A 22,937-nucleotide genomic window follows, 5' to 3' on the forward strand; every position below is an offset into this window, starting at 1 on the left:
CTAAATAATTTTTAAAAGGATCTCAAAGGTATGGAAGCCCGTTTCTGCCACTAAATTTAAAAAAAAGTATCCATAACTTGATATGTTGAGTTATCTTTCTCAAAATTTTGAGTTATTTTCTGGAAATTTTGAGCTAATAACATATTAACTCAAAATGTCAAAAAAATTGACTCAAAATTTCGAGTTAGGGCTGCCAATCGGTAATCTACGTGATTGATGTTATTTCCTTGTTACCCGGAAGCTGAAGCCCTCAGCTACAAATGCTACAGCTAAGTTACCGGTATTACAGCCAGTCATGAACGCACAAATTGCTAATTATTTTCATCGTGGCTTCACAAATGATGGAATCTTTGTGTTATTAGCTGAATCACATGGCCTTGCTATCTACAAACGTACTCTCGAAAGCGCCAGTTTGTTGCGATCCAGTTTTGAGTGCGCATTCCACATAGATTACTGATTGGCAGCGCTAACTCGAAATTTTGAGTTACTTTTCTCAAAATTTTGAGTTAATAAATCAAAATTTCGAGTTATTAAGTCAAAATTGCGAGAAAGATAACTTGAAATTTTGAGATATGGATACTTTTTTAAAATTTAGTAGCAGAAACGGGCTTCCATACAAAGGAGCTCCTAAACATCGCCCAAACATCTAGTTTACCTAAGTCTTGTAAGTCTGTGCCTATTTAGTATTCAAAGGACAATAAAGAGCTAAAAACTTTAACTTTCAGACCAAAACAGAATTGGACACACAAAAAGGAATATTAGCATATACATGAGTTATCAGCCAAATTATTATTTTAAACAAAGTTATTAACCCAGAATTTCTCCATCTGTGCCGCAATAAGAACACAAACAAATCCAAAGATGTCTTGGCTTGACTCTGCTTAAAAATATGCTCACCTATATTCCTGTTCCTGTTGTGTATATTAATATTCTCTCCATTTAACTGTAAACATTCATGCATCCCCTTGTGTGTCCTACTATACCTGTCATAGTCACCATTACACAGCGCCCTGACGGGAATTTTAAAAGCCTGCCACACTGGATCCAGAGTATTCTTCACCACCTCTGTTTTGTGGCAGATGGTGTACCTGCGAGACATACAAAGTTAAAGAAAAAGACAAAACAAAAACAAAGCCCTCAGTGCTTCATCTCCTTATCATTGAGGGAGAGCTTCATTTAAAATGCGTTTCAGGAAGCTTGACCCTTAGCTGAAGAAACAGCTTCCAGTTTCTGTTTTATGAGGGATCAGGACTGGCTCTTTGTAACCACGGCTTGCTGCTGTTAAACCCTGCGGCGGAACATTTAGGCTGCATCAGTGAATACCCAGCTGCACTAAAAGAAAATGTGTTAAGTGCGAGACGCTGAAGTCGACTTGAATAAAAGCATCTTCAGGGCAAAGAAACTGCAACCTCCACACGCAGTTTTCACTTAACTCTGTCTTATCCATCCATCCTCTCTTTATGTTTCTCATGTCAACTCTGTGCTATTATTTCCGCTCACCTCTGCATCTACGGCTTCTGAATGGAAGGCATAAGTCACTCATACAACAGTAAGCATTATGTAACATCACACAGGCGGCTTAGCTCCTACTGTACGTCCTCCGTGTATAAGCTTTTAGAGCATTAACCGTCATGCTCGGAGTCTATATGTACTTCAGAAATTTTTGCATGTGTGTTTTTATGTGTATAATAGCTGAGTATGTAATCGCTGGATATCAATAAGAAGTCACTTGTCAACTTACGATCCGTCCTCGTTGCTGCGGTAAAACACAAGAAACGGATCTGATTTTCCGAAGAAATCCTTCTTATCCAGCTTGTTCCCACAAAACTGTAACATGACTGACTCCTAAAGAGGAAGAAAGGGACCAAAACAAACATGACACACTGCCTCAGAAGTGCTCTAAAGACATAAAATATGACCTGCTATTAATACAAAAAGTATTCATATTGGTCAATAGGACGGTGAAGACTTGTGCATGTGTGTTATATATATTTGTTTTGTGTTATTTTCCTTTTGATCCCATGGCTTTTTGTTTGGTGAATTGATTTAATTAATTGAATTGGTTGATTTTATTACACAGTCAACTGGCATCTCTGTCACTTTTATAATTAATTTATCTTTGTAGCAGTTTGCTGCAAAATGGTTCTTTGGTTTTAAAGGATTGACGCTAACACATGGGTCTGACTGTATGATGTTGTACAAAAATGTCAGCAAATAAAAGACTTGAGCCCAGAATATCAGAGAACTTCCCTTCGGAAATATCTGCTTTCTATATTAACTGAATGCTTGGGTGGACAGATTCACTACTGGGAGCACAAGATGATGCCTGCAGCACATTCAGGTTGCACATTTGCACTGTTGCAAGAAGGTCTGCTGTATCTCCCAAAACAGCCTCAAGAGTTTGGAAGAGATACTAGGAGATAGGCACAGGGAGCGCTGGACATGGCTGTACCATGCAGCAGGACCAGTGTCTGCTCTTTTGTGGGAGGAGAAACAGGAGAAGTACTGCCAGAGCCCTACAAAACGCCCTCCAGCAGACTACTCATGTGCATGTTTCTGGCTATATTGTCAGAAACAGACTACATGAGCATGGGATCAGGTCCCAGCATCATTTATTGTGCACACAGCTCAGCACCATTCAGGACAGAGCAAAGGTCTGTGGCCACCTGCAAAACCTGCAAAAGCATTCCAGTTTTAGGGGGGATTTCATTTCATTAGCATCAAAAGCAGGTGAATTAACCAACAATGGATTATGTGTCTCACAGAGGGAGAACACAGTTTCTCATTTATAGTTATTGTTAAATATATGAATATATTGACGACACAAGTAACTAGCCTTTCTAACTAAGATGGGGGTATTTGACATTAAATTAAATGCTTTTTTTTTATCCTTCCAACTCCATAGTGCAAAGTCGTGTGTAAAGCTTATGAATACGTGTATTCTATGTGTGAAACCAATATTAAAATGTTGGACAATTTTAGTTCGATCTGTGTGATTTTTACTTGAAGAAGACAAAATAACCAGAGAATACAGATAAATAAAGCACAGCATCTCAAAGTCCGAAAAGTCCACTTCAAAATGGCCAACAGGTGAACCAAACAGACTCTTACCCTGCAGTTGCTCACTTCTTCTGCTCTCACTATGATAGTGCCACATTTCTTTCCTGGGATTCCACTAGAAAAAAGAAAAACAAAACAGGAAATTGACCGCATTGATTCCAGTGTAAATGCTTTAAATGTAATCTATTTTACACTGTATATGTCTGTTCTATTACTGCATGCATACTATATTTAGTGCTTCACAGTATTATTTGTCATCTTAGTTTTTTTTCTTAGTATATCTATACTACTCATTACATTTTAAACTGCATTTTGTCATTCTAATCTGAAATTGTGAATTCTTGGTTGTTCATCTTCCTGTGGCATTTCTTTTCACCACAGATTGGGGTTTTGGGCAAATATTTATGATAAGAATATTTAAGGTTGATCAGGAGTTTCAGCAAAATGCTGAAAATGAGAGAATTTCAGGAGACGCTGCATCTAATTTCTCCTCTTCATGTTTTCTCTTGCAGTCACTGCCTGATTGCATTTGTAAATATCAATTAATGCTGAATGAAAACCTTCAGAAAAGAACATCAAAGTAATGCAAACCACATCCAGTGACATTTCAGCTGAAATGTTTGTTTGCATCCTGAGCAGGCGAAGCGTAATATTCAGCCAATAAAGCCAAGGGAGGCTGACCACTAAAAATAGACAAAATGAATGCCACAGACCCCGGGCCTGCTCCAGGGTAAGGAAGGGTAGAGATCATTTATTTTGGCTAAGTAATGTCCAGTAATGCCAGAAAGCGCCTTAAACAAATAAGAAAATTGAGAAATTTATGGCTGATCTAAGCAAGTTTTTGACAATTTCTCCATCGCCTGAGATTCACAGGCATCTTTGGATGAACAGGGAAGCTTCAGTGAAATGAAGCCACTGTACATGGAGAGATTGCTCAGTAAGGGGCCAGATGGAAGAAATGGTGAGACAAAGAACAAAAAAGAGATGGACAGAGCCACAGAGAGAAACAGTGGAAGAACACAGTGCATAAATCATGGAGTACAAAAAACTGTAGAGGAAGCCTGACACCATCAGTGCGTGACATCACAAGTGTCACTGAAATGGAATTTTAGTCTGTGATCCCCTTCAGTGCTCACAGTCAGTATCTTACACGTGTGTAAATTAGCCTCAATCTTATGTTCTTTACTGATAAAGCTATATGCTATAAAGCAACTACACCTTCACTCCTAAAAAACTGATTCAATCTTGATGAAACTGGCACATAAATTACCCAGGGTATGTAGCATCAATATGGTGATTGACTCAACATTTACTTTGAATAAAAAGTGCAGGTTTTTTTCTGTGTATTTGTATATAGAAGCTGCAAAATCGAGGCTGTTTAGTGAACATGTGCTGTTTTTACAAACTTAAGTACACAAAGATTCAAAATGAGCTAATATTTTTCTTAAAATGGTACATGTTCTGGTTGTCACTAAGCAAATGACCCATATGCTGTGAGGGTATTGCAGAGAGCTGGGTTTGTATCCTCCCCGGGCCATTTTCTCTCCATCTTCCACTTGCTCTCTCTCCCAGCTTTCCTTTTGCACTCTCAACTCTCCTATCATAATAAAGGCTAAGAATTCCCCAAAAATACTTCTTAAAAATTGTGCATTTTCTCACTTCTGTTCTGTTATTAATAAAATATGGATTTATGAAATTTGCAGTTTACACAGTATTCCATTTTTGGAATTGGCTTTCCAAAACATCTGTGCTGAGCTTTTTCAATGATTACATTTATGTTAGCTTTAATTACCAAGTATCTGGATCTGTGCCATACACCAATACAGTTGCTGGATGTGCCTTGTGTTACGTTCACCTAAAAGGGGTCTAGGCGATGAGGGGGGGAAGTAACAAAATGTGTCCGGGTCAGAAAAAGGAGACAGAGGCAAAATGGATAAATTAAAGAGTTTCATTAAAGTTTCTATTAATATTCAGCTAAAAGAGACGGACAAGCCACTTTCACCATTTAAGGAAAAACAAAACTCAAGCATTGGTCAATAAAGTAAAACGTAAGTCAAAAAGAGAGAGCAGCTCACTCGCTGTAACCATTCACATGGCACTCTGGCCCAGAGCTCACCTGTCCCTGAGCTTAAATCCCTTTAATTACTGATGTGAGTCAGCTGTGTAAAAGAGAAAGGGTGGCACCTCGGGCAGAAGAGATTGAAGGACACGCCCACACAGGCACCTTCAGGAGGAGGCCCTGCTAGGGCCGTAACACCTTGCTAACAAAGTAAGCTAACTTCAGCCGATAACTTTACATTCTCATCCAAATTTTGTCACTTTTGGCATCCAGAAGTCCAGATGACAACAAATAAAATGCCACATTCAAGGGTTCAAAGAGGTAGTCCAAAAAAATAGTCCATCATCCATATACAGTCTATGGTTTACAGTTGTTCTTCTATTTTTGTTGTTGTTGCTGCTTTATTTTTATTTGTATGATCCAGAGCCACTCGACTGAGCAGGAGTGAAATGCTTTCAACTTGGGAAGGAGCACAAACAAAGTAACACACCCACACATACACACACACACACAGCTGCCCAGACTTGCAAATATCAATTGCAGAATAATGACGAATATCTAAAAATATCTTCACAAATCCTAAAAAAGTTACAAATAAAACATGTAGGTGCTAGAAAGAAAGCACAAAGACACAAATAAACACACACAATCACAAATCTAAAAGACAGTGAATGACTACGGGCAGAGATGATTACATAACTTAGTGACAGCAACACATTCTTACATCATATTTCTTGTGTATCATTCTTTAGGAAACCCATTCAGTTCCAACCGCTCGTTGATTCTGACACACACAGACACACACTCACTGACAGAGAGAGACACACACTAATGGATGTAGATGCCAGTATGGCCACTTACTTTCAGCTCACTCAATTTCTCCCTTTCGCTCACTCTAACACACACATATGCACACACAAAAAGGACACCCACTGGAGGACGTGGGGATCAGACCATGGTTGGACAGCTGATGGCTCACTGTCTTTGGTGGAAAATTAAAACAAGACGAACAGGTTCTTTAGTTCTGCTCTGTGGGTTGAAGCTGCAATAATATCAGGATGCAGCTAACAACCAAAAAGAAGTCTGAAGACCTCTTGGAGAATTTACAAGAAAGCTTTCCAAGGAAACTTTGGTCCATGATTTATGAGGAGCCTTCGTGCAGTAAACAAAACTCTCACTTCTGTGTAATTTTAAATTGGGCTGTATTCGTGCAGTCGCCTTGTTTATATTTAAAGTATTATTAATGAAATATTTTTAAAGAACCTTGAACTGTTTTAGATTTTCTAAATACCCATGAAGCATTCAAAACTCATGAGAATATATTAGCAAATGTCTGTACTTTTGACTTCCCCATTTAAGTTAAGACTTACATCTGGATACAAATCTGGATAGCCGATCAACTCCATCTAAAGGTCTGACAATCCACTGCCATGGTTTTTTAAAGTGTGCCCGTGGAGTTGAAATTGTCGCAGACTAAAACGCATTCTGTGCATCACTGAAGTCAATTTGATTATTGTATTTTGTTCTTCGTGAAAAAAAAAATTAAACTTCTTTCTGGATGTTAGCTGCCTTCTGTTCCATTTATTCTGTTAAGACGATCCTACGTTGATGTCCAAGATCCGGGGAGGCCCAATATGAATGATAGTGTTCCATTATGCACTTTTCTACCCAAGTATGGTTTTTACTGGATTGGCAGAGTGTGATAGTAGATGAGCTCCTCAACAGAGCTGGATAAATTGCAGCCTCAAACCATGACAGAGCCTCCACCGTGTTTTACAAATGGCTATGGATACTCACCGTTGTACCTCTCTCCTAACCTTTGCCCTACATACTGATAAATTATTTGTATTTGAACCAAGAAATTGCTGGACTTGCTCTTCTTGTCACTAAACAGTGAAACAATATACAAGTACATTTAGAAAAGAAAATAAGAGAGAAAAAAATACTATGCAAATTACATACAAAAAACCCCGTTCTGATTAATTTACATATTGAAAGGGAGTGGGAAGAAGTACACACTTATTTAATCCCACCCCTTTGCCATAAATTATCAGTTAATATTTAGTCAGCTTCCTTACTGATATAATTTGTAATAAAAATAGCGAACAGATTTCTGATATACTTTATACTATAATATCACATCATGAGTTTTTTGTTTGTTTGTTTTTAAATAGAGACATTCACTTAATTTCAATATTTTCCTTGTCTTTATCGTTCGAGAAGATCATATTTTTATAACTCTTTTTGAACAGTTTTATGTTTGGACATTGCTTTAATTCCATATTCAGCCTGTTCCATAGTTTCACTCCATGAACAGAAACACAAAAGCCTTTTCTTGTAGTACGTACCTTCATTGTTTTGAAGTTACAAAAACCCCTTAAATTATAACTTCCTTCTTTCAAAAAAAAAACATACTCTGAATATTACCTGGCAGTTCTTTATTTTTTGCTTTGAATAGAATTTGTGCTGTTTGGAATTTCACTATATCGTCAATTTTCAATATTTCAGACTGCAAAAATAGTGAGTTTGTATGTTCCCTATAACCTGCATTGTGGATGATTCGAATTGCTTTTTTTTTTTAAGAGTAAAAAGTGAATGTAATGTGGTTTTATAGTTATTGCCCCAGACCTCTGCACAATAGCTTAAGTATGGTGAAACCAGTGAACAGTAGAGAATATGAAGTGATGTTCTGTCGAATACCTGTTTTGCCTTGTTTAGTACTGCAATGCTTCGTGATACTTTGGAATGAATATATCTTACGTGAGCTCTCCAGTTAAGTTTTTCATCTATTATTACCCCCAGAAATTTATTTTCACTGACTATTTCAATATCAACACCATTTATTTGAATCTTTGCATTTGTATTTAAACTACTATTTCCAAATAACATAAGTTTAGATTTATTCAAATTTAATGATAATTTATTTTTATCAAGCCAGAACTTCACTTTACTTATTTCATTAGTCATATCCTCCAATAAATTCTGCAGATCATCACCAGAGCAAAAAATGTTTGTATCGTCAGCAAAGAGAACCATTTTTAATACTTTGGACACTTTATATTATGTGATTAATAATAATATAAATACCTCAAGTAGCTAAAACCTTTGCATAGTTCTGTATCTTCCAAAGTTGTTTTCACCTGTAATTTGAACCAATTCACAGGTTTGATCAGTTGTGAACAAATTTATGCCTATGAGATAAATAAACCTGAATCTGCTGATCTACTGGTGAATAATGAATCCTACTACAACTAGTACGATTAAAAAGCTGGGAACCTTGACAATTAGTCATTACTTCAAAATACAATGTTTTCAAACCAGACTTGTTAGTACTTTTTGAAATTGATGATTGAATTGTGATTGTGTAATGTCAAACCTTGTGTGATGATAATTGTAATTCTGTTCAGTATGGAAGGCATGTTGGCAGTTAGGCTAACAGCTCGGTTCTTCCTCTGAATGTACTACTCCACTGTTTATGTTTATTTTTGTCAGTACTAGCTAATACTGGAGAGAAACTGTCAAAAATGCTAGCAGGGGACAGACTTCCTGTGCACTAGAGGATGCTTCCAAGCTAACATAAACACCCCATCGAGCGTAAATCTGACATGAACTGCTACAGGTCTAATCACTGCTTTTTTTCCTGCTATAATTAGCAACCGAGAAGATGAAATCACAGATTCATTCATTTTAAAATATCTCTGATGAGATTCTTTAAGTCTTAAGTTCAGTTAAGGCTTCTACAAAAAGGAGGTGTGAGCTCATCACTGACACATTCACTTTGGGTGAACTGTCCTTTTTCAATATTTGATTTTTACCATCTCAGCATGTTTGCAGTCTGTCATTAGCTCTACTGCTGTTAAAGTGTTCATCTCATTTGGCTGTTGGAGGCAGCGTAGGCTTTCATCAACATCATTACTCATTTTCATGCCGCTGCTTCACTTCGAAGACAAACAATGGCAATCTTAAAATCACATGCTGCTTTTCAGTTCACGCCTACATGATCTAAAATTTTAACAGCTTCTTTGAGCTACCTATTGACTCCCAGATTAGAGTAATGTAATACAAATATTTTTGCCCATCACTTTAAAATGGCAAAAATCATATTCCAAGAGTGTGCTGACTGTTGGTCATTGTGCGTGCATTGTGTGGTGTGTGCCACTTACGTCAAAGGTTTTTCTAAGCGGCTTCCCAGGGAGCCGACAATTTCACCCAGTGTGCAGAAGGCCTGGCCCAGGAAGTCCTGCATTAAACAAGGGAAAAGAAGGTTTATGAGTTAAAGAGGAACATTCATTACAATTTTCTTTATACATCTTTTGCATTTGTTCCTTTTCCTAAATCTGTCCTTAAAGACGGTTTAATATTAATTCAAGACATTTAATTATTAATTTGTGATTTTATAGGCTAAAATACAACATATTCTCTTATATTTTTTAGCTTGCAAAATCCAGTGATTTCAGTCTTTATTATAGGATTTTGTACCATTTTACCCTGCCACTTATCATTGCAATATCTTTTTCAGCTGCAACAAACAAGGCTGAGCCGATTATGTGACTGGCTGTGGCTTCAGCATGACTGAACAAACAGCCATCATACAGAGATACCACACAGCAGCGCCACGTGGAAAACAGAAAACAAAAAGCTATAGGTAAAACAAAATAATTAAGTAACAAAGTAAACAAAGTTGCATTTGCACCTGCATTGGAAATATCTCATTTGAAGCTGTTTCTCCAGCAGATTTAAAGTGAAGGGTAAAAAGAAACACATCACTCAAATTAAATGTCACATTCCCTTCTCCATCCACATTTATTTTGCACACTGACATCTAAGCCCACCGTGCAAAGAGACTAGTGTCCTTGTTGATCACTGCAGGGTGACCACATGAGAGGAGTCAGTGTAGAGATGAGGAGCCCTTGGCCAGCAAAACAGAGAATTCTTGCATAAAAAGTGGACTGCTCATGCACTGATACTAAGTCCTCCCCTACGAGACTGAGAATGCACGCGTATAAAAGTGCTTGACAGATGAGCCGTGTTGAGTCCAGTGGGCAGAAAGCTGCTCCAAAGATATATTATACTGATATATATCAGTATATTTCTCCCCCAGCCGAGGTCTCAAAACAAAAAGGGATGACAAAAACACTCTGGCCTTTCCTTAACATGTGTGCTACTAGCGAGGAGCCCTAGCCTGCTGCACCATTGAAAGTCTAAGGCTAGGAGTTGTGGTGCTATAGATTCACTGTACAGAGAGAAAAGGTTTGAGGGGTTTCTCTAATAAAAAAAAATTATATATATATTTTTTTTTTACTGTACTTCCAAACCCCTTATAGTCCCACGTGTGGGATTATACCAAGGCCCAGTGAAACAGTGGGCAGCTACCAATCCAGCGCCCGGGGAGCAGTTTGTAGTGACGTTCCTTCTTACTGATGTTGCTGTCATTCGGTCTCACTACATCTATCACTACGGCGGTCTTCCTCTGCTTGTCCATCACCACTATGTCCGGTTGGTTAGCCACCACCATTTTGCATGTCTGTATCTGGAAGTCCCACAAGGTCTTAGTTTGGTCACTCTTGACCACCCTACGGGGGGGATCTCCCATTTTGAACTCTGGACTTCCAGGCCATACTCGGCACAGATGTTCCTTATACAGGGAGTGCAGAATTATTAGGCAAATGAGTATTCTGTCCACATCATCCTCTTCATGCATGTTGTCTTACTCCAAGCTGTATAGGCTCGAAAGCCTACTACCAATTAAGCATATTAGGTGATGTGCATCTCTGTAATGAGAAGGGGTGTGGTCTAATGACATCAACACCCTATATCAGGTGTGCATAATTATTAGGCAACGTCCTTTCCTTTGGCAAAATGGGTCAAAAGAAGGACTTGACAGACTCAGAAAAGTCAAAAATAGTGAGATATCTTGCAGAGGGATGCAGCAGTCTCAAAATTGCAAAGCTTCTGAAGCGTGATCATCGAACAATCAAGCGTTTCATTCAAAATAGTCAACAGGGTCGCAAGAAGCGTGTGGAAAAACCAAGGCGCAAAATAACTGCCCATGAACTGAGAAAAGTCAAGCGTGCAGCTGCCAAGATGCCACTTGCCACCAGTTTGGCCATATTTCAGAGCTGCAACATCACTGGAGTGCCCAAAAGCACAAGGTGTGCAATACTCAGAGACATGGCCAAGGTAAGAAAGGCTGAAAGACGACCACCACTGAACAAGACACACAAGCTGAAACGTCAAGACTGGGCCAAGAAATATCTCAAGACTGGTTTTTCTAAGGTTTTATGGACTGATGAAATGAGAGTGAGTCTTGATGGGCCAGATGGATGGGCCCGTGGCTGGATTGGTAAAGGGCAGAGAGCTCCAGTCCGACTCAGACGCCAGCAAGGTGGAGGTGGAGTACTGGTTTGGGCTGGTATCATCAAAGATGAGCTTGTGGGGCCTTTTCGGGTTGAGGATGGAGTCAAGCTCAACTCCCAGTCCTACTGCCAGTTTCTGGAAGACACCTTCTTCAAGCAGTGGTACAGGAAGAAGTCTGCATCCTTCAAGAAAAACATGATTTTCATGCAGGACAATGCTCCATCACACGCGTCCAAGTACTCCACAGCGTGGCTGGCAAGAAAGGGTATAAAAGAAGAAAAACTAATGACATGGCCACCTTGTTCACCTGATCTGAACCCCATTGAGAGCCTGTGGTCCATCATCAAATGTGAGATTTACAAGGAGGGAAAACAGTACACCTCTCTGAACAGTGTCTGGGAGGCTGTGGTTGCTGCTGCACGCAATGTTGATGGTGAACAGATCAAAACACTGACAGAATCCATGGATGGCAGGCTTTTGAGTGTCCTTGCAAAGAAAGGTGGCTATATTGGTCGCTGATTTGTTTTTGTTTTGTTTTTGAATGTCAGAAATGTATATTTGTGAATGTGGAGATGTTATATTGGTTTCACTGGTAAAAATAAATAATTGAAATGGGTATATATTTGTTTTTTGTTAAGTTGCCTAATAATTATGCACAGTAATAGTCACCTGCACACACAGATATCCCCCTAAAATAGCTAAAACTAAAAACAAACTAAAAACTACTTCCAAAAACATTCAGCTTTGATATTAATGAGTTTTTTGGGTTCATTGAGAACATGGTTGTTGTTCAATAATAAAATTATTCCTCAAAAACGTTTTTGTTGTTGTTGCCTGCAGTCAGGAATGAATCATTCCCAAGTTACACGGCTATAGGCTCAGGCTGTTGGGGGGACTTCCCATGAGCATTACTTGTCATCTTCCCATGTATATGTCGCTACTTCATGTCATTAATTTAGTCTTTTTCTTCCATAGTTGTTTTGTCCTTGGTCACTGTACTCTTCTTTTGACTTCCCCCTCAGTTCCAATTGTTTGTAGTAGATGCCTGTCCTCCTTGTATCCTGGGGCTGCTGGAGGTGTCTTCCTGTTGAACAGGAGTTCTTCCTTCTCAACATTACCAAGTACTTGTTCATAAAAAATCTGATCATTAAAGATTCCTCTCTCAGTACCTTTCTCAAAACAACTGTTGTTGTAAATTGGTGCTATATAAATACAACTTCCTGTGCCTGCGTGGGTTTCCTCCAAGTACGCAATAGTCCTCCCACATCCCTAAGAGATGTTTGTTAGGTTAAATGATGATTTGAGCCGTAGGTGTGATTATGATTACTTTCTATCTCTGTCTGGTCTGTGATGGACTGGCAGGCTATCCAGAGTGAACACAGATTCTGCTAGAATAGACTTCATCCATCCATCTAAAGAGAGTGGATGGATATTACTGATCCAATTAGAATTTTGGCAGAATTGTATATACAATATGTACATATCATATGCACAATCTCACACATTACAAGAAATTGTTTTAATATGGACTAAAAATTTAGCTTGAATAATATGAAAAATATGTTGAACAAAACAAAAATACACATAAAATATTAAAATCCTAAGTCTTCAGAAAACTATAAGAGGTGTGTCATCAGCACCAAACAACACCAAAGGTAGAACAGAACTTTGTTTGAAGGACCCTTGGGCTTTAAGCCTGTTGCACTCAGTAGGTATTTCTTGCATCACACTTGTGAACAGTCTAATAAAGGAAATGCCACTATTCTTTTAAAAGCTGTTAAACAAATAACAAGATGTGATGTGCTTTTCTAACCACAAGACATTTAATAAAGGGAATAAAAGCTCCAGTAAAATCCAGCCGTCTCTCAAGCAGTCATGAGGGAACACCAGCCAGTTAATTTAATTACTGCCTGCAAACAAAAAAGCAATTTCTCCGCCTGGATTCATTTGCTTATCATCGAGTGCTGAATAAAGACTTTGTAATGAGACCGCTGTTTGTGAGAAGCACTGGTGTATTTTTCCACAAAAAAACATGAGTTGAATAACTGTGCGTGGTGACAAGCAGCGCTTAGGAAGAACGTCATACCCTAGCCTTACATCCAACTTTACTGTATGTCCCCTTTCTGAACTGTTTTTCCTGCAGCTTTAAGTACTAAAGGTATGTGAACCATATGGCACGGGGGAAAACATCTGTTTTGATTGGAGAAGGGAGGCATCCTCTAAGGGTGCCACTGAAGCTGCCAAAAAAGATACTGTACTTGTGTGCGTTTGCATTTTTTCTTCATTTTTAGCCACACGACTAGGAATGAACTGGACAATGGAGCCATCACTGTGTGCCAGATCTCCTATCCCACACATCCACAATGACGACAGGACGCATCCAAGCGTCCTCAGCCTTCATGCTTAGAGTGAATTGCAGCACTCACATTGCTCACTGCTCACAGAGGAAGCCTCGGGGCACGCTGAGGTTGGGGCTGAGGAAAAGAGCTCCGCCAGCAGTTGGCAGTGAGGTCGAAACTGGGTAATAGGAAATGGGGCTGGGTGTTGAGGTGAAGAGAGAGTTTTATACTGAACTAGTGCTGCTCAAACCTCTGTTTGAACTGAAAGGGAATGTTGTAGCTTTAAGCCAGGGATATATCAAATTTCAGAAAAGCAGAATCCTTAATCAGCAGCAGCATGACAAAACAAAACCAGAAATAACAAAGCTGATCAGAAGCTGTGTCTGATATTTATGCGTTTTATTTGATCATTTTGTTGAGCTTTTTCTATTTCCTGGAGTTGCTGTCTAATGCCCAGGACAGTGTTTTTCTCCAAATTTAATCTCTTTGTTATATTAATAAACCACCTTTTGATAAAGATGACATGTTCAACATATTAAATTAGAAACAAAACAATGGAACCTACATGAATGAGAACTTTAAGATATATAGCCTCTGTAGCATTGCTGCCTAAGTTTAGGGGTCAGCGCAAATTGATTGATAACTATCCATTTAAACTAGTCCTCAAAGAAAGTGTAAGTTCCATAAGTACTATCACAAGAAAGACAAACAACATGTATTTATTTGAAGTTAAGGCCACACTAACTCATATGAGTTGTGGCCAAAATGTTCTGGAAATCAGTCCATAAAATAATAAAAAAGCAATACCTCATTTCAATTTGTCCAATCTCCCCTTCAGGCTCCTCTTTGTTAAATGGCCGGTATTTAACTCATATTTACTTAGTCCCTATGGACCCCAAAGCGCTTTACACTACATTCAGTCATCCACCCACTGGTGATGGCAAGCTACATTGTAGCCAGAGCTGCCCTGGGGCGCCCTGACAGAGGCGAGGCTGCCGGACACTGGCGCCACCGGGCCCTCTGACCACCACCCACAATGGGTAGGCAATGGGTGAAGTGTCTTGCCCAAGGACACAACGATCGAGACTATCAGAGCCGGGGTTCGAACCGGCAACCTTCCGATTACAAGACGAACGGCCAACTCTTGAGCCACGATCGCCTCACATGTTAGCATGTCTGGCATTTATATTTTGTTTCCGTGCAATAGATCTCATTGCATGGCTCATTCATTTTACCTCTGCTCTGATTCTCTTTACATTTGTGAAAACAAATGTGTGCTCACAATCAAACACCTGACTGATGTGCTGCCTTCAGGGACCGTCTGTTTTTATTAAGCACTGCGGTCAATTCCCAGATGTGTCAAAACACAGCTTCCAAAAAGCTATTTCAAATTATCAGCTGAACTGAACGTGGTCTGGAAAATGCACAAGATGACTTTAACGGCAAGACTGGTAAAATATAAATTCGTATTTAACTTTCAGGAACTTTTCGATCGCTTTGCATTTAACTTGTGCTAGAAAACCCAAAGTATCAAAAAAGTATTATTTTAATGTGGATTGCACAACACTGGTCACTATATTCTTCATTTCCAGTTAATACTTGTACAGCTGCTGTTATTGTGTGTATATATATATTTATTTATTTATATTTCTTCATACATTCTTATATAGTTCTATACTGTGTATTGTGTATTTTGTTGTACAGTTATTTTATTTTCAACTTTAATTTATATATTTTATCTTATTCTTTCACAGTTAAATTTACCCTTCATTCTAATTTGTGTTGTACAGTTATTTCATTTTTAACCTTAATTTTTTTTATATTTTATTCCTTCCTAGTTAAATTTACCCTTTTTAATTTTTCATATTTATTTCCTATCTTATTCATAGCCTTTTCCTTTTTTTTTCTTTAGGTCACGAGCAGTTGTCTAAGCATTTCACTGCATATCGTACTGTGTATGACTGTGTACGTGACAAATAAAATTTGAATTTGATTTGAATTTGAATTAAAAGAAAGAGTATATGCAAAGTAGCAGATGCACCCATAATTCAGTGCCCTGATTTATCTCTAATCAGCTGATATTTTTTGTTTTTCTTTGTTTTTTAAACATGAACAGCATCTATGAGGTGTGAGGTCTTGGTGACCTACAGACATAAGGAAACACTTTAAACCTCAGCCCTTGGTTGTTGTGTGGCTCTCAGCCTTTATTCTGGCCTTCAGTAAATGGAACAAAGTTCAGTCAGACTGAGATCATTTACTTGACTTGGTCAGTAAAGAATAGTCCACCTTGTCACCCTGAAAAGCTCTTTGGTTGCTTTGCATGTGTGTTTATGATCACTACTTTTACCCCCAACATTCAGATTCAAATCAGGCTGCTATTGTTCTGGAAGGTTAACTGTGGCTGTATAAAATTTAAATGAATGCATGGCTGATTGTTGAACAGCTGAGGTGAAAGAGACACTCACATGTCTGGAGAGGTTGTCACTCTTGCAGTCTAAATCATACCTGCAGAGAAAAAGAAAAAAGATTAAATATCCGAACATGGACAGTGGCAGCACAAACTGACTGACAGATATGTGACTGAAAGGGGACCGTAGTGTCATTTTTTTTGCCTTCATTATCTAGAGGCATTAATGCAAGGTACAGCAGTTCTCACTAATCACTGTAAAGAAGCTATTCATGCTTAACACAGGTTTTGTGATGGCGGGACCAAAAGCTTCACTAAAACGATTTCATGCATGTGGGTACATAATTACCAGGCTCAGTACTTTTAAGTCAGGTGAAGGCTTCAGCAATTTTACCACCCAAATTTTCCAGCTTTCAATTATGACGGTTTAATAGCTTTTGGTTTGTAGTCAGTATGTATCTACAATGCCAATTAGATTATTTTAAAAACTGCATAAAATATATTTCAAAAAGAAAGAAATAACACAGAGAAATATTCAGGGAATCAACCAGAGTCAGCATGCTACGTATTGTATTCAATAAACACCACATTTATAAAACTTCATATAACTATCATCTATAGTATTTATATTATATATGCATATGCACATACATGCACCTGCACACAGTCAGACATACACAAACACACCCGTCACAGATTAATGGATCTCAGTGGTCCATTCTTACACTCATAATGAGTAATATAGTGATTAGGTGCTTAAATGCTTTTGGAGGATTTTTGCATCTGGGAATATTGTTAACTTTAAAGCACAACAAGGCCCCGCATTGCCTCAAGGTTTAGCTGTTCTATTTCAGCTAAATCGCAAATCCACTGACTGAAGCAATAAGAAACTCCAATGAGATTTTACTCGAGACATGTACTCTCGAGTAGAGTCTGGGTAGGTCTGGAACCAGCCAGAGAGGCACCAGTCCTGCAGTTTTTGTTGCTGCATCAGGTTATTGTACATGTATTAACATGATGAGCGTGTCACTCTAGGTTTGTCATTTTTCATACAGATGTATTTCAACCCAAACTATAGTCTTAACCTATAAGCAAGTGCATCTAAGTGCCTAAACCCAACCACACAATTTATTTAGTGTCTAAATCTAAATAACAAGTAAAAATGAAATTAAAAATTAGGTCAAAATTAAACAACTTGAACCAGGTTAAAATTTAATGAGATTTAATGACCTCTCAATATTCCTCTCAAAGTTTTTAACTACGGTACATATTACTACTAGTGTTGAGGGTTTTTTTTACCTGCCTGTTTGCAACTGTGCTATTTGAAATTGTGTACCAATTAGAAGAGCAGTAATATAGTAGTTTTTATAGTAATTTTCAGTATTGATTTAGTATCTGAGCATCATTTTGTTTGACAGCCCTTCACGCAAGTGACAGGAAACCCCACGGGGTAGACCTGCAACCTACTTGCAGGTCGGGGGACACTCTACTTAGCCTGCTGCTACCACCACCATACTTCAGCAGTATATGATGGATGGATGGAGTGCTCTTGGCACCCAGTATTGTTGTAGCTAGTCTGTCAGTGCACCAACACCAAACAAGATCTCATGTATGGTAAGAGAATGCATTGGATGCACAAGTCCCCTGGACTTTGGTAATACCTGAGAGGATGCTAACACCAGATGACAAAAACATTAACAGAGCGATTGTGACACTGCCTGTAGCACTATAAGCAACAATTCATTTTTACAGTCTGTCCAAACTGAAAATGATATAAGGTGATGTACAATCACTAAATATTCATTCTTCCCTTAATCTATAATGAGTTGTCTGGATAAATCAGTATCCCACCAGGGGCAATCTGATAACAAACTTTTTGACTCAATGGAAAAATTGGACCAATAATTTTTTGTTTTGTTTTGTTTTGTTTTTTAGCTGGATATTTGGTTGTGTTACACTAGTGGGTAGGAAATGTGGCCTTGAGCCATTAACCTGAAACAGAGCCCTGAAGCTTCGTTCTAACTCCCTCAGTTTTCACTTTTTATTCAGACCCAAAAGACACCGACTCAAATGTAATCACTTTAGGCAGCTTAACAAGCTTCACTTGGCTCCTTCTGATGCTGTTGAAGGTTTTACTAAAAACTAACAGGCTTTCTCTTGAGGCATGCAGTGTTAATTTTCTGGTGCCCACCGAGCTTACAGTTGTCAAATGAAAAAATAAATGTGGCAGATCTTGCAGATTTATGACTTCCATCTGTGATTGCCGCTTCCCAACAAACGCTCGTAAAGGTCAATCAATGGTCAATGATCAATGGTAACTTTATTGTCCCTGATGGGAAATTGATTCGCAGTATGTCAAAACAAACAACAAACATACAACCAACACATCACGTACACTCATTAAAAAAAAAATACTATAATATAATATAAGCCTGATAAAACAACCTAGATATTCCATCGAAAAAAGTGCAATGTGCAATGGCAACAACACTTACAATTTAGTGTTGTTAATTAAGATAATAGCACTAGGTACAAACGACAATTTGTGTCGCTTTGTCTTCACTGCAGTCATTTTATAACGACGACCTGATGGAAGCAGTTGAAAATCGTTAAAGAGAGGATGATCTGAACACAACAGGACAGAGGTTGCCTTCCTCAGCACCTGCCTGTTATAAAAGTCCACAAGCTGGACCTGAGACCTCCCTGAAATCTTGCCCGCCACTTTAACCAGATTGTTAAGTCTGGTCTTATTATCCATGGACATACTACCGTACCAAGCAATGATACAGAAAGTTAAAACAGATTCAATAAAACTTTTATAAAAGAGAGTCATCATTTCAGATGAAACATTAAAACCTCTCAACCTCCTTAAAAAGTACAGTCTTTGTTGGGCCTTTTTCACTGTAGCAGCAAGATGTGACTCAAAGGACAGGGTCTTATCAAGAACAACCCCCAAGTACTTGTAACTATCCACCATTGAAATGGTGGATAGTTCAAGGATTCAGAAATGAGCAATTCCTGTATTTGCCCATCCTAACATTGGTCCAAAACCAAACGCAGCAGCTATGTTGTGCATGCCATCTAATCTACTTGGCTCCCCACAGAGCAATTTATCCACCTTTATTTATTTCCTGCACCACGAAACCTCCTTCGGTGTGTCAGGTGTGTGTCAATATGCGAGTGCGGTGTATGTGCAGCAGTGTGCAGCCGAGTGTGTAAATGGAAGAGCCTGAGCGTTTCTTTCTACAGACAGCATGCCATGTACGATAAGGCGCCTGCTGACAAAACGGGGAGATGCCGTGTGTCACTACAGGATGTGGAAGCGAGCTCGAGTACAGTGCCATTACTAATATATTTCCATAAGCGCAAGGAAGACACGCTACTGTTACGCAACACGCTGCCAGCAAAATGCACAGGTGCGCTTCATGTTCTATTCGCCCCTTGCCTCTGTCACTCCCAAAGGTTCATAAATGACTCATTTAATTTTATTTAATTATAAGAGACCCAAAGAGAGCAAGAGATAAAAAAAGAGAGGGAGCACGAGAGGGAGAGCGGGGGAAAAAAAGATGTATGTATGATGATTTGGCGGCACATGTTCACCCGCACATACACACGAACACACACAAGAGTGCTAGAGTAGATGTCCCATGGCGTCTTGTGAGTGCACATTTGCTGTGTATGACTGGACGTTCGTGCGTGAATGTTTATGTAGATGACGTCACTCTGCATCGGCACTGGGCCAGACAGGATTTCTCTCGGTCCTGCGCTGTCTGTCTTTGGGAGTGGGGGGTTGCTGCTCAGAGCTCTGTTTGAACTGAGCAACGATGACTAATGACAGCGCACAAATAAATGGGGCCGAAGAGGCAGGCAAACAACAGACAACGGCTCACTGACACTTCAGCGTTGTTTCCTAACAGCTTCATAAACCACTGAAAAGCTTTCAGGCTGACTGACACAAGATATCACACAAATATTTTATTAGCGGCCTCTACACTCACATGATCGAGATGATGTTTTACCAAAAATACTGCTATAAAAGGAAGTGAAAAACCATCCGACCTTCAGCTCATGTAGTCCAAGGCCACTTTATTAAGTTGTATCTTTCTCCCCTTTTGCTTTCAGAAAGCTTTCTTCTGATTGGCTGCCCCTCACAAACAAAAGCTCTGAAAAAGCAGGTGGGTGGAGCTGCAGAGTTATGTGTCTGCCATGACGACATTAAGGATATATCCGCTCACTGAGATCATACCAAACCAAGAGTAGAAAAACTCTCAGAAGCAGTCTGAGACCTGATCTTTTGGCTTTCAGAGATTCAACACTGACCTCATTATTTGACACCGACCCTGTTGCCTTAGAGAAAAGTATGGTGGCTCTAAAAGGTCAAAAAAAACCTTAAATATCTGTAAATGGAAAAATGGGACACAATAACGTGATGGAACAACTGCAGAAGTAAAAGAGCAAAAAACTTGTAAAGGATTGCATTTAAAAGTATAATACTATATATTTGTTACAGTTAGCAAACGTCTATCTACTGTTAGCTTATCAGCTCGATTTTTCTGTGTACTTTTGCAACATTTTTCTATTTGCTGTTGTTTCTACTGTTACTAGTGTTTTTAGTGTCAACGCATGTGCGCATTTTCACTAGTCACCGTTTTTTCTTCTAAAATGCGTATTATTATGCATTATAAGTATTTTATGATTAAGAATATTGACATGCATGTTATATTTACAAAAAATAATTAATTTTGGATAGAAAAGTTCGCATCCCAGTGCAGCACTGTGGCACGATTAGCACTATTACCTCACAGCATGAAGGACCTTTGTTGGACTCCACCATCTGGCCGGGGCTTTTCTGTGTGGAGTTGCATGTCCGTGTTCGTGTGGGTTCTGTTATGTTAATTGTTACTGTGTTCCTATGTTAATGTGATGAGTGAGTGTGAATGCTTGTCTGTCCCTCTATGTTAACCAGGGTGTACACTGCATCTTGCCCTATGGTAGCTGGGATAGGCTTCAAAACTTCTGCAACTAAACACAGAATAAAACAGACTATATTCAATTCTTCTCACACTCTTTTGTTCGATTCCTTGTGTACATACACAGGGAATATTTTGTTCTTTCATCTTGGATTGTTTGTATGTTAGTTTTCAGCCTGCTTCTTTGTCCCAATCACATCTTGTCTATATTTTAAATCTCAATGTTTCCTGTTGTTTTCAGCGTATTTTAATGTTAACATTCTGGATTACAGCAATAATGCAGTATTAATATTACCACAGTGAAAGAGAGGCTTCCTCTAATGCACAAACTTTTACATTTATATATAAAGCTGTGTGTCTTTCACACCGTGCCATCATTTATTTTGTTTTTCAGTTCAAATTCAGTCAATATTTATTGTTTTTTTTCTTCCCCCAAAATGGAAAAGAAACATGACATGCATTCTTCATGGTGAATTTCTTCTTCTGCTCTGTAAAGGTCTTTGTTTTGCAGGAGATATTCAACATTAATATATTTAAGCAAATCTGACCTTGAAATTGGTTCCACTCTTTTATTCTTGAGTACCTTAAATATTTTTATATAGCTATATCTTTATTGTATTCCTTTTTTGGTGAGCATTTCACTTCATTTTTTGAGGTCTGATCCAATTTGCAACACTTGATTAGACCACCATCCACCCAGGGGGAGCATCTCAAACCATCAAATAAATAAATAAAGTAGGGGAGCATTCGGCATGGCCAGCGTCTATAAGGGCAGTTTGTGGGGGCTTAGTGCTAGCTGGCTATATGGGTCTATTGAAGGGATTTGAAGCTTTATAAAGAAGATGGAGGTAAGGAAGGAGTGTAGGAGCAGCAATGAAATGAGTTTCAGACCTCAGGACAAAGCAGGAGGCGAGTGCAGTTACTGGTCCCGTAATGAGAAAGAACCTGTGTGTGTACATGCATGTTAAAGCTCAACATGAGTGCAAAAGACTGCTTGAGCAGTAAAGTGTATGCATGAGTGTGTGTGTGTGTGTGTGTGTGTGTGTATCTGGACATTTGTCTTGGTTTGAGGGCAGGCAGTGTGTGGGCGTCGCCATGTCCTAGCTGCGAGTGATCACAGGACCATCAGCCCAGAAGACAGTAACAAGGGCCTGATGCTCACCCACTCACAAGAAGCCCCACAGGGAGTCGGCTAGACGGCGCGCGCGCGCACGCACACACGCACGCACGCACGCACGCACGCACGCACACACACACACACACACTCCCCATCACCCACTCTTCACTACTTGTCAGCTTTTAACATCTTGTATGATATTCTGGCAAAGTCTGCACTACATTCCTCTGGTCCACAGGGATATACACACAAACATTAAAGCACATGCACAGAAATGCTTGAGTTATTTATACTTTTACAAACAGAGACATTCAAAAACACATTCTCTATGGCTGAATGATATAGATGAACATCATCTCTCCTTATTTTTATTGTGAGATGGTGCAGTACAGAATATTTAGGTCTGTATTTTCTGTGAGAAATATTACAAGCAGTTCTTTTAAAACAGACTGGTGTGTCAAATGAGAATCATTTCTTTATGTCATTTGATTCATACAGTAAAGGTATGAAGTGAGGTTGAGAGGTTATCATCAACAGTCAGTATTTTACAACTCAAATACAATGCAATATATTGTTTAGTTTCATATCATAACTCAATGCATCTGGGCATGTCGACATGTGTTTTCAT

The 22,937-nt window shown here is 38.9% G+C and overlaps 1 protein-coding gene across 1 annotated transcript in view; it reads right to left on the reverse strand.

Moving 5' to 3' along the window:
• LOC146628317 (copine-8-like) overlaps window positions 1-22,937 on the reverse strand; it is an 87,888-nt gene that overhangs the window by 29,463 nt on the left and 35,488 nt on the right. Inside the window, exons 5-9 of the mRNA XM_085359462.1 lie at window positions 16,281-16,320; window positions 9,283-9,359; window positions 3,112-3,175; window positions 1,742-1,845; window positions 984-1,088 (exon numbers count right to left, since the gene is read on the reverse strand). Coding sequence (XP_085215588.1) covers window positions 984-1,088; window positions 1,742-1,845; window positions 3,112-3,175; window positions 9,283-9,359; window positions 16,281-16,320 — 390 coding nt within the window. The remainder of the gene's footprint in view (window positions 1-983; window positions 1,089-1,741; window positions 1,846-3,111; window positions 3,176-9,282; window positions 9,360-16,280; window positions 16,321-22,937) is intronic.

The sequence above is a fragment of the Diplotaxodon limnothrissa genome, linkage group LG7 (genome assembly GCF_057381915.1).
Source record: "Diplotaxodon limnothrissa isolate DT_005_m linkage group LG7, D_limnothrissa_male_GT1.1, whole genome shotgun sequence".
Taxonomy (NCBI): domain Eukaryota; kingdom Metazoa; phylum Chordata; class Actinopteri; order Cichliformes; family Cichlidae; genus Diplotaxodon; species Diplotaxodon limnothrissa.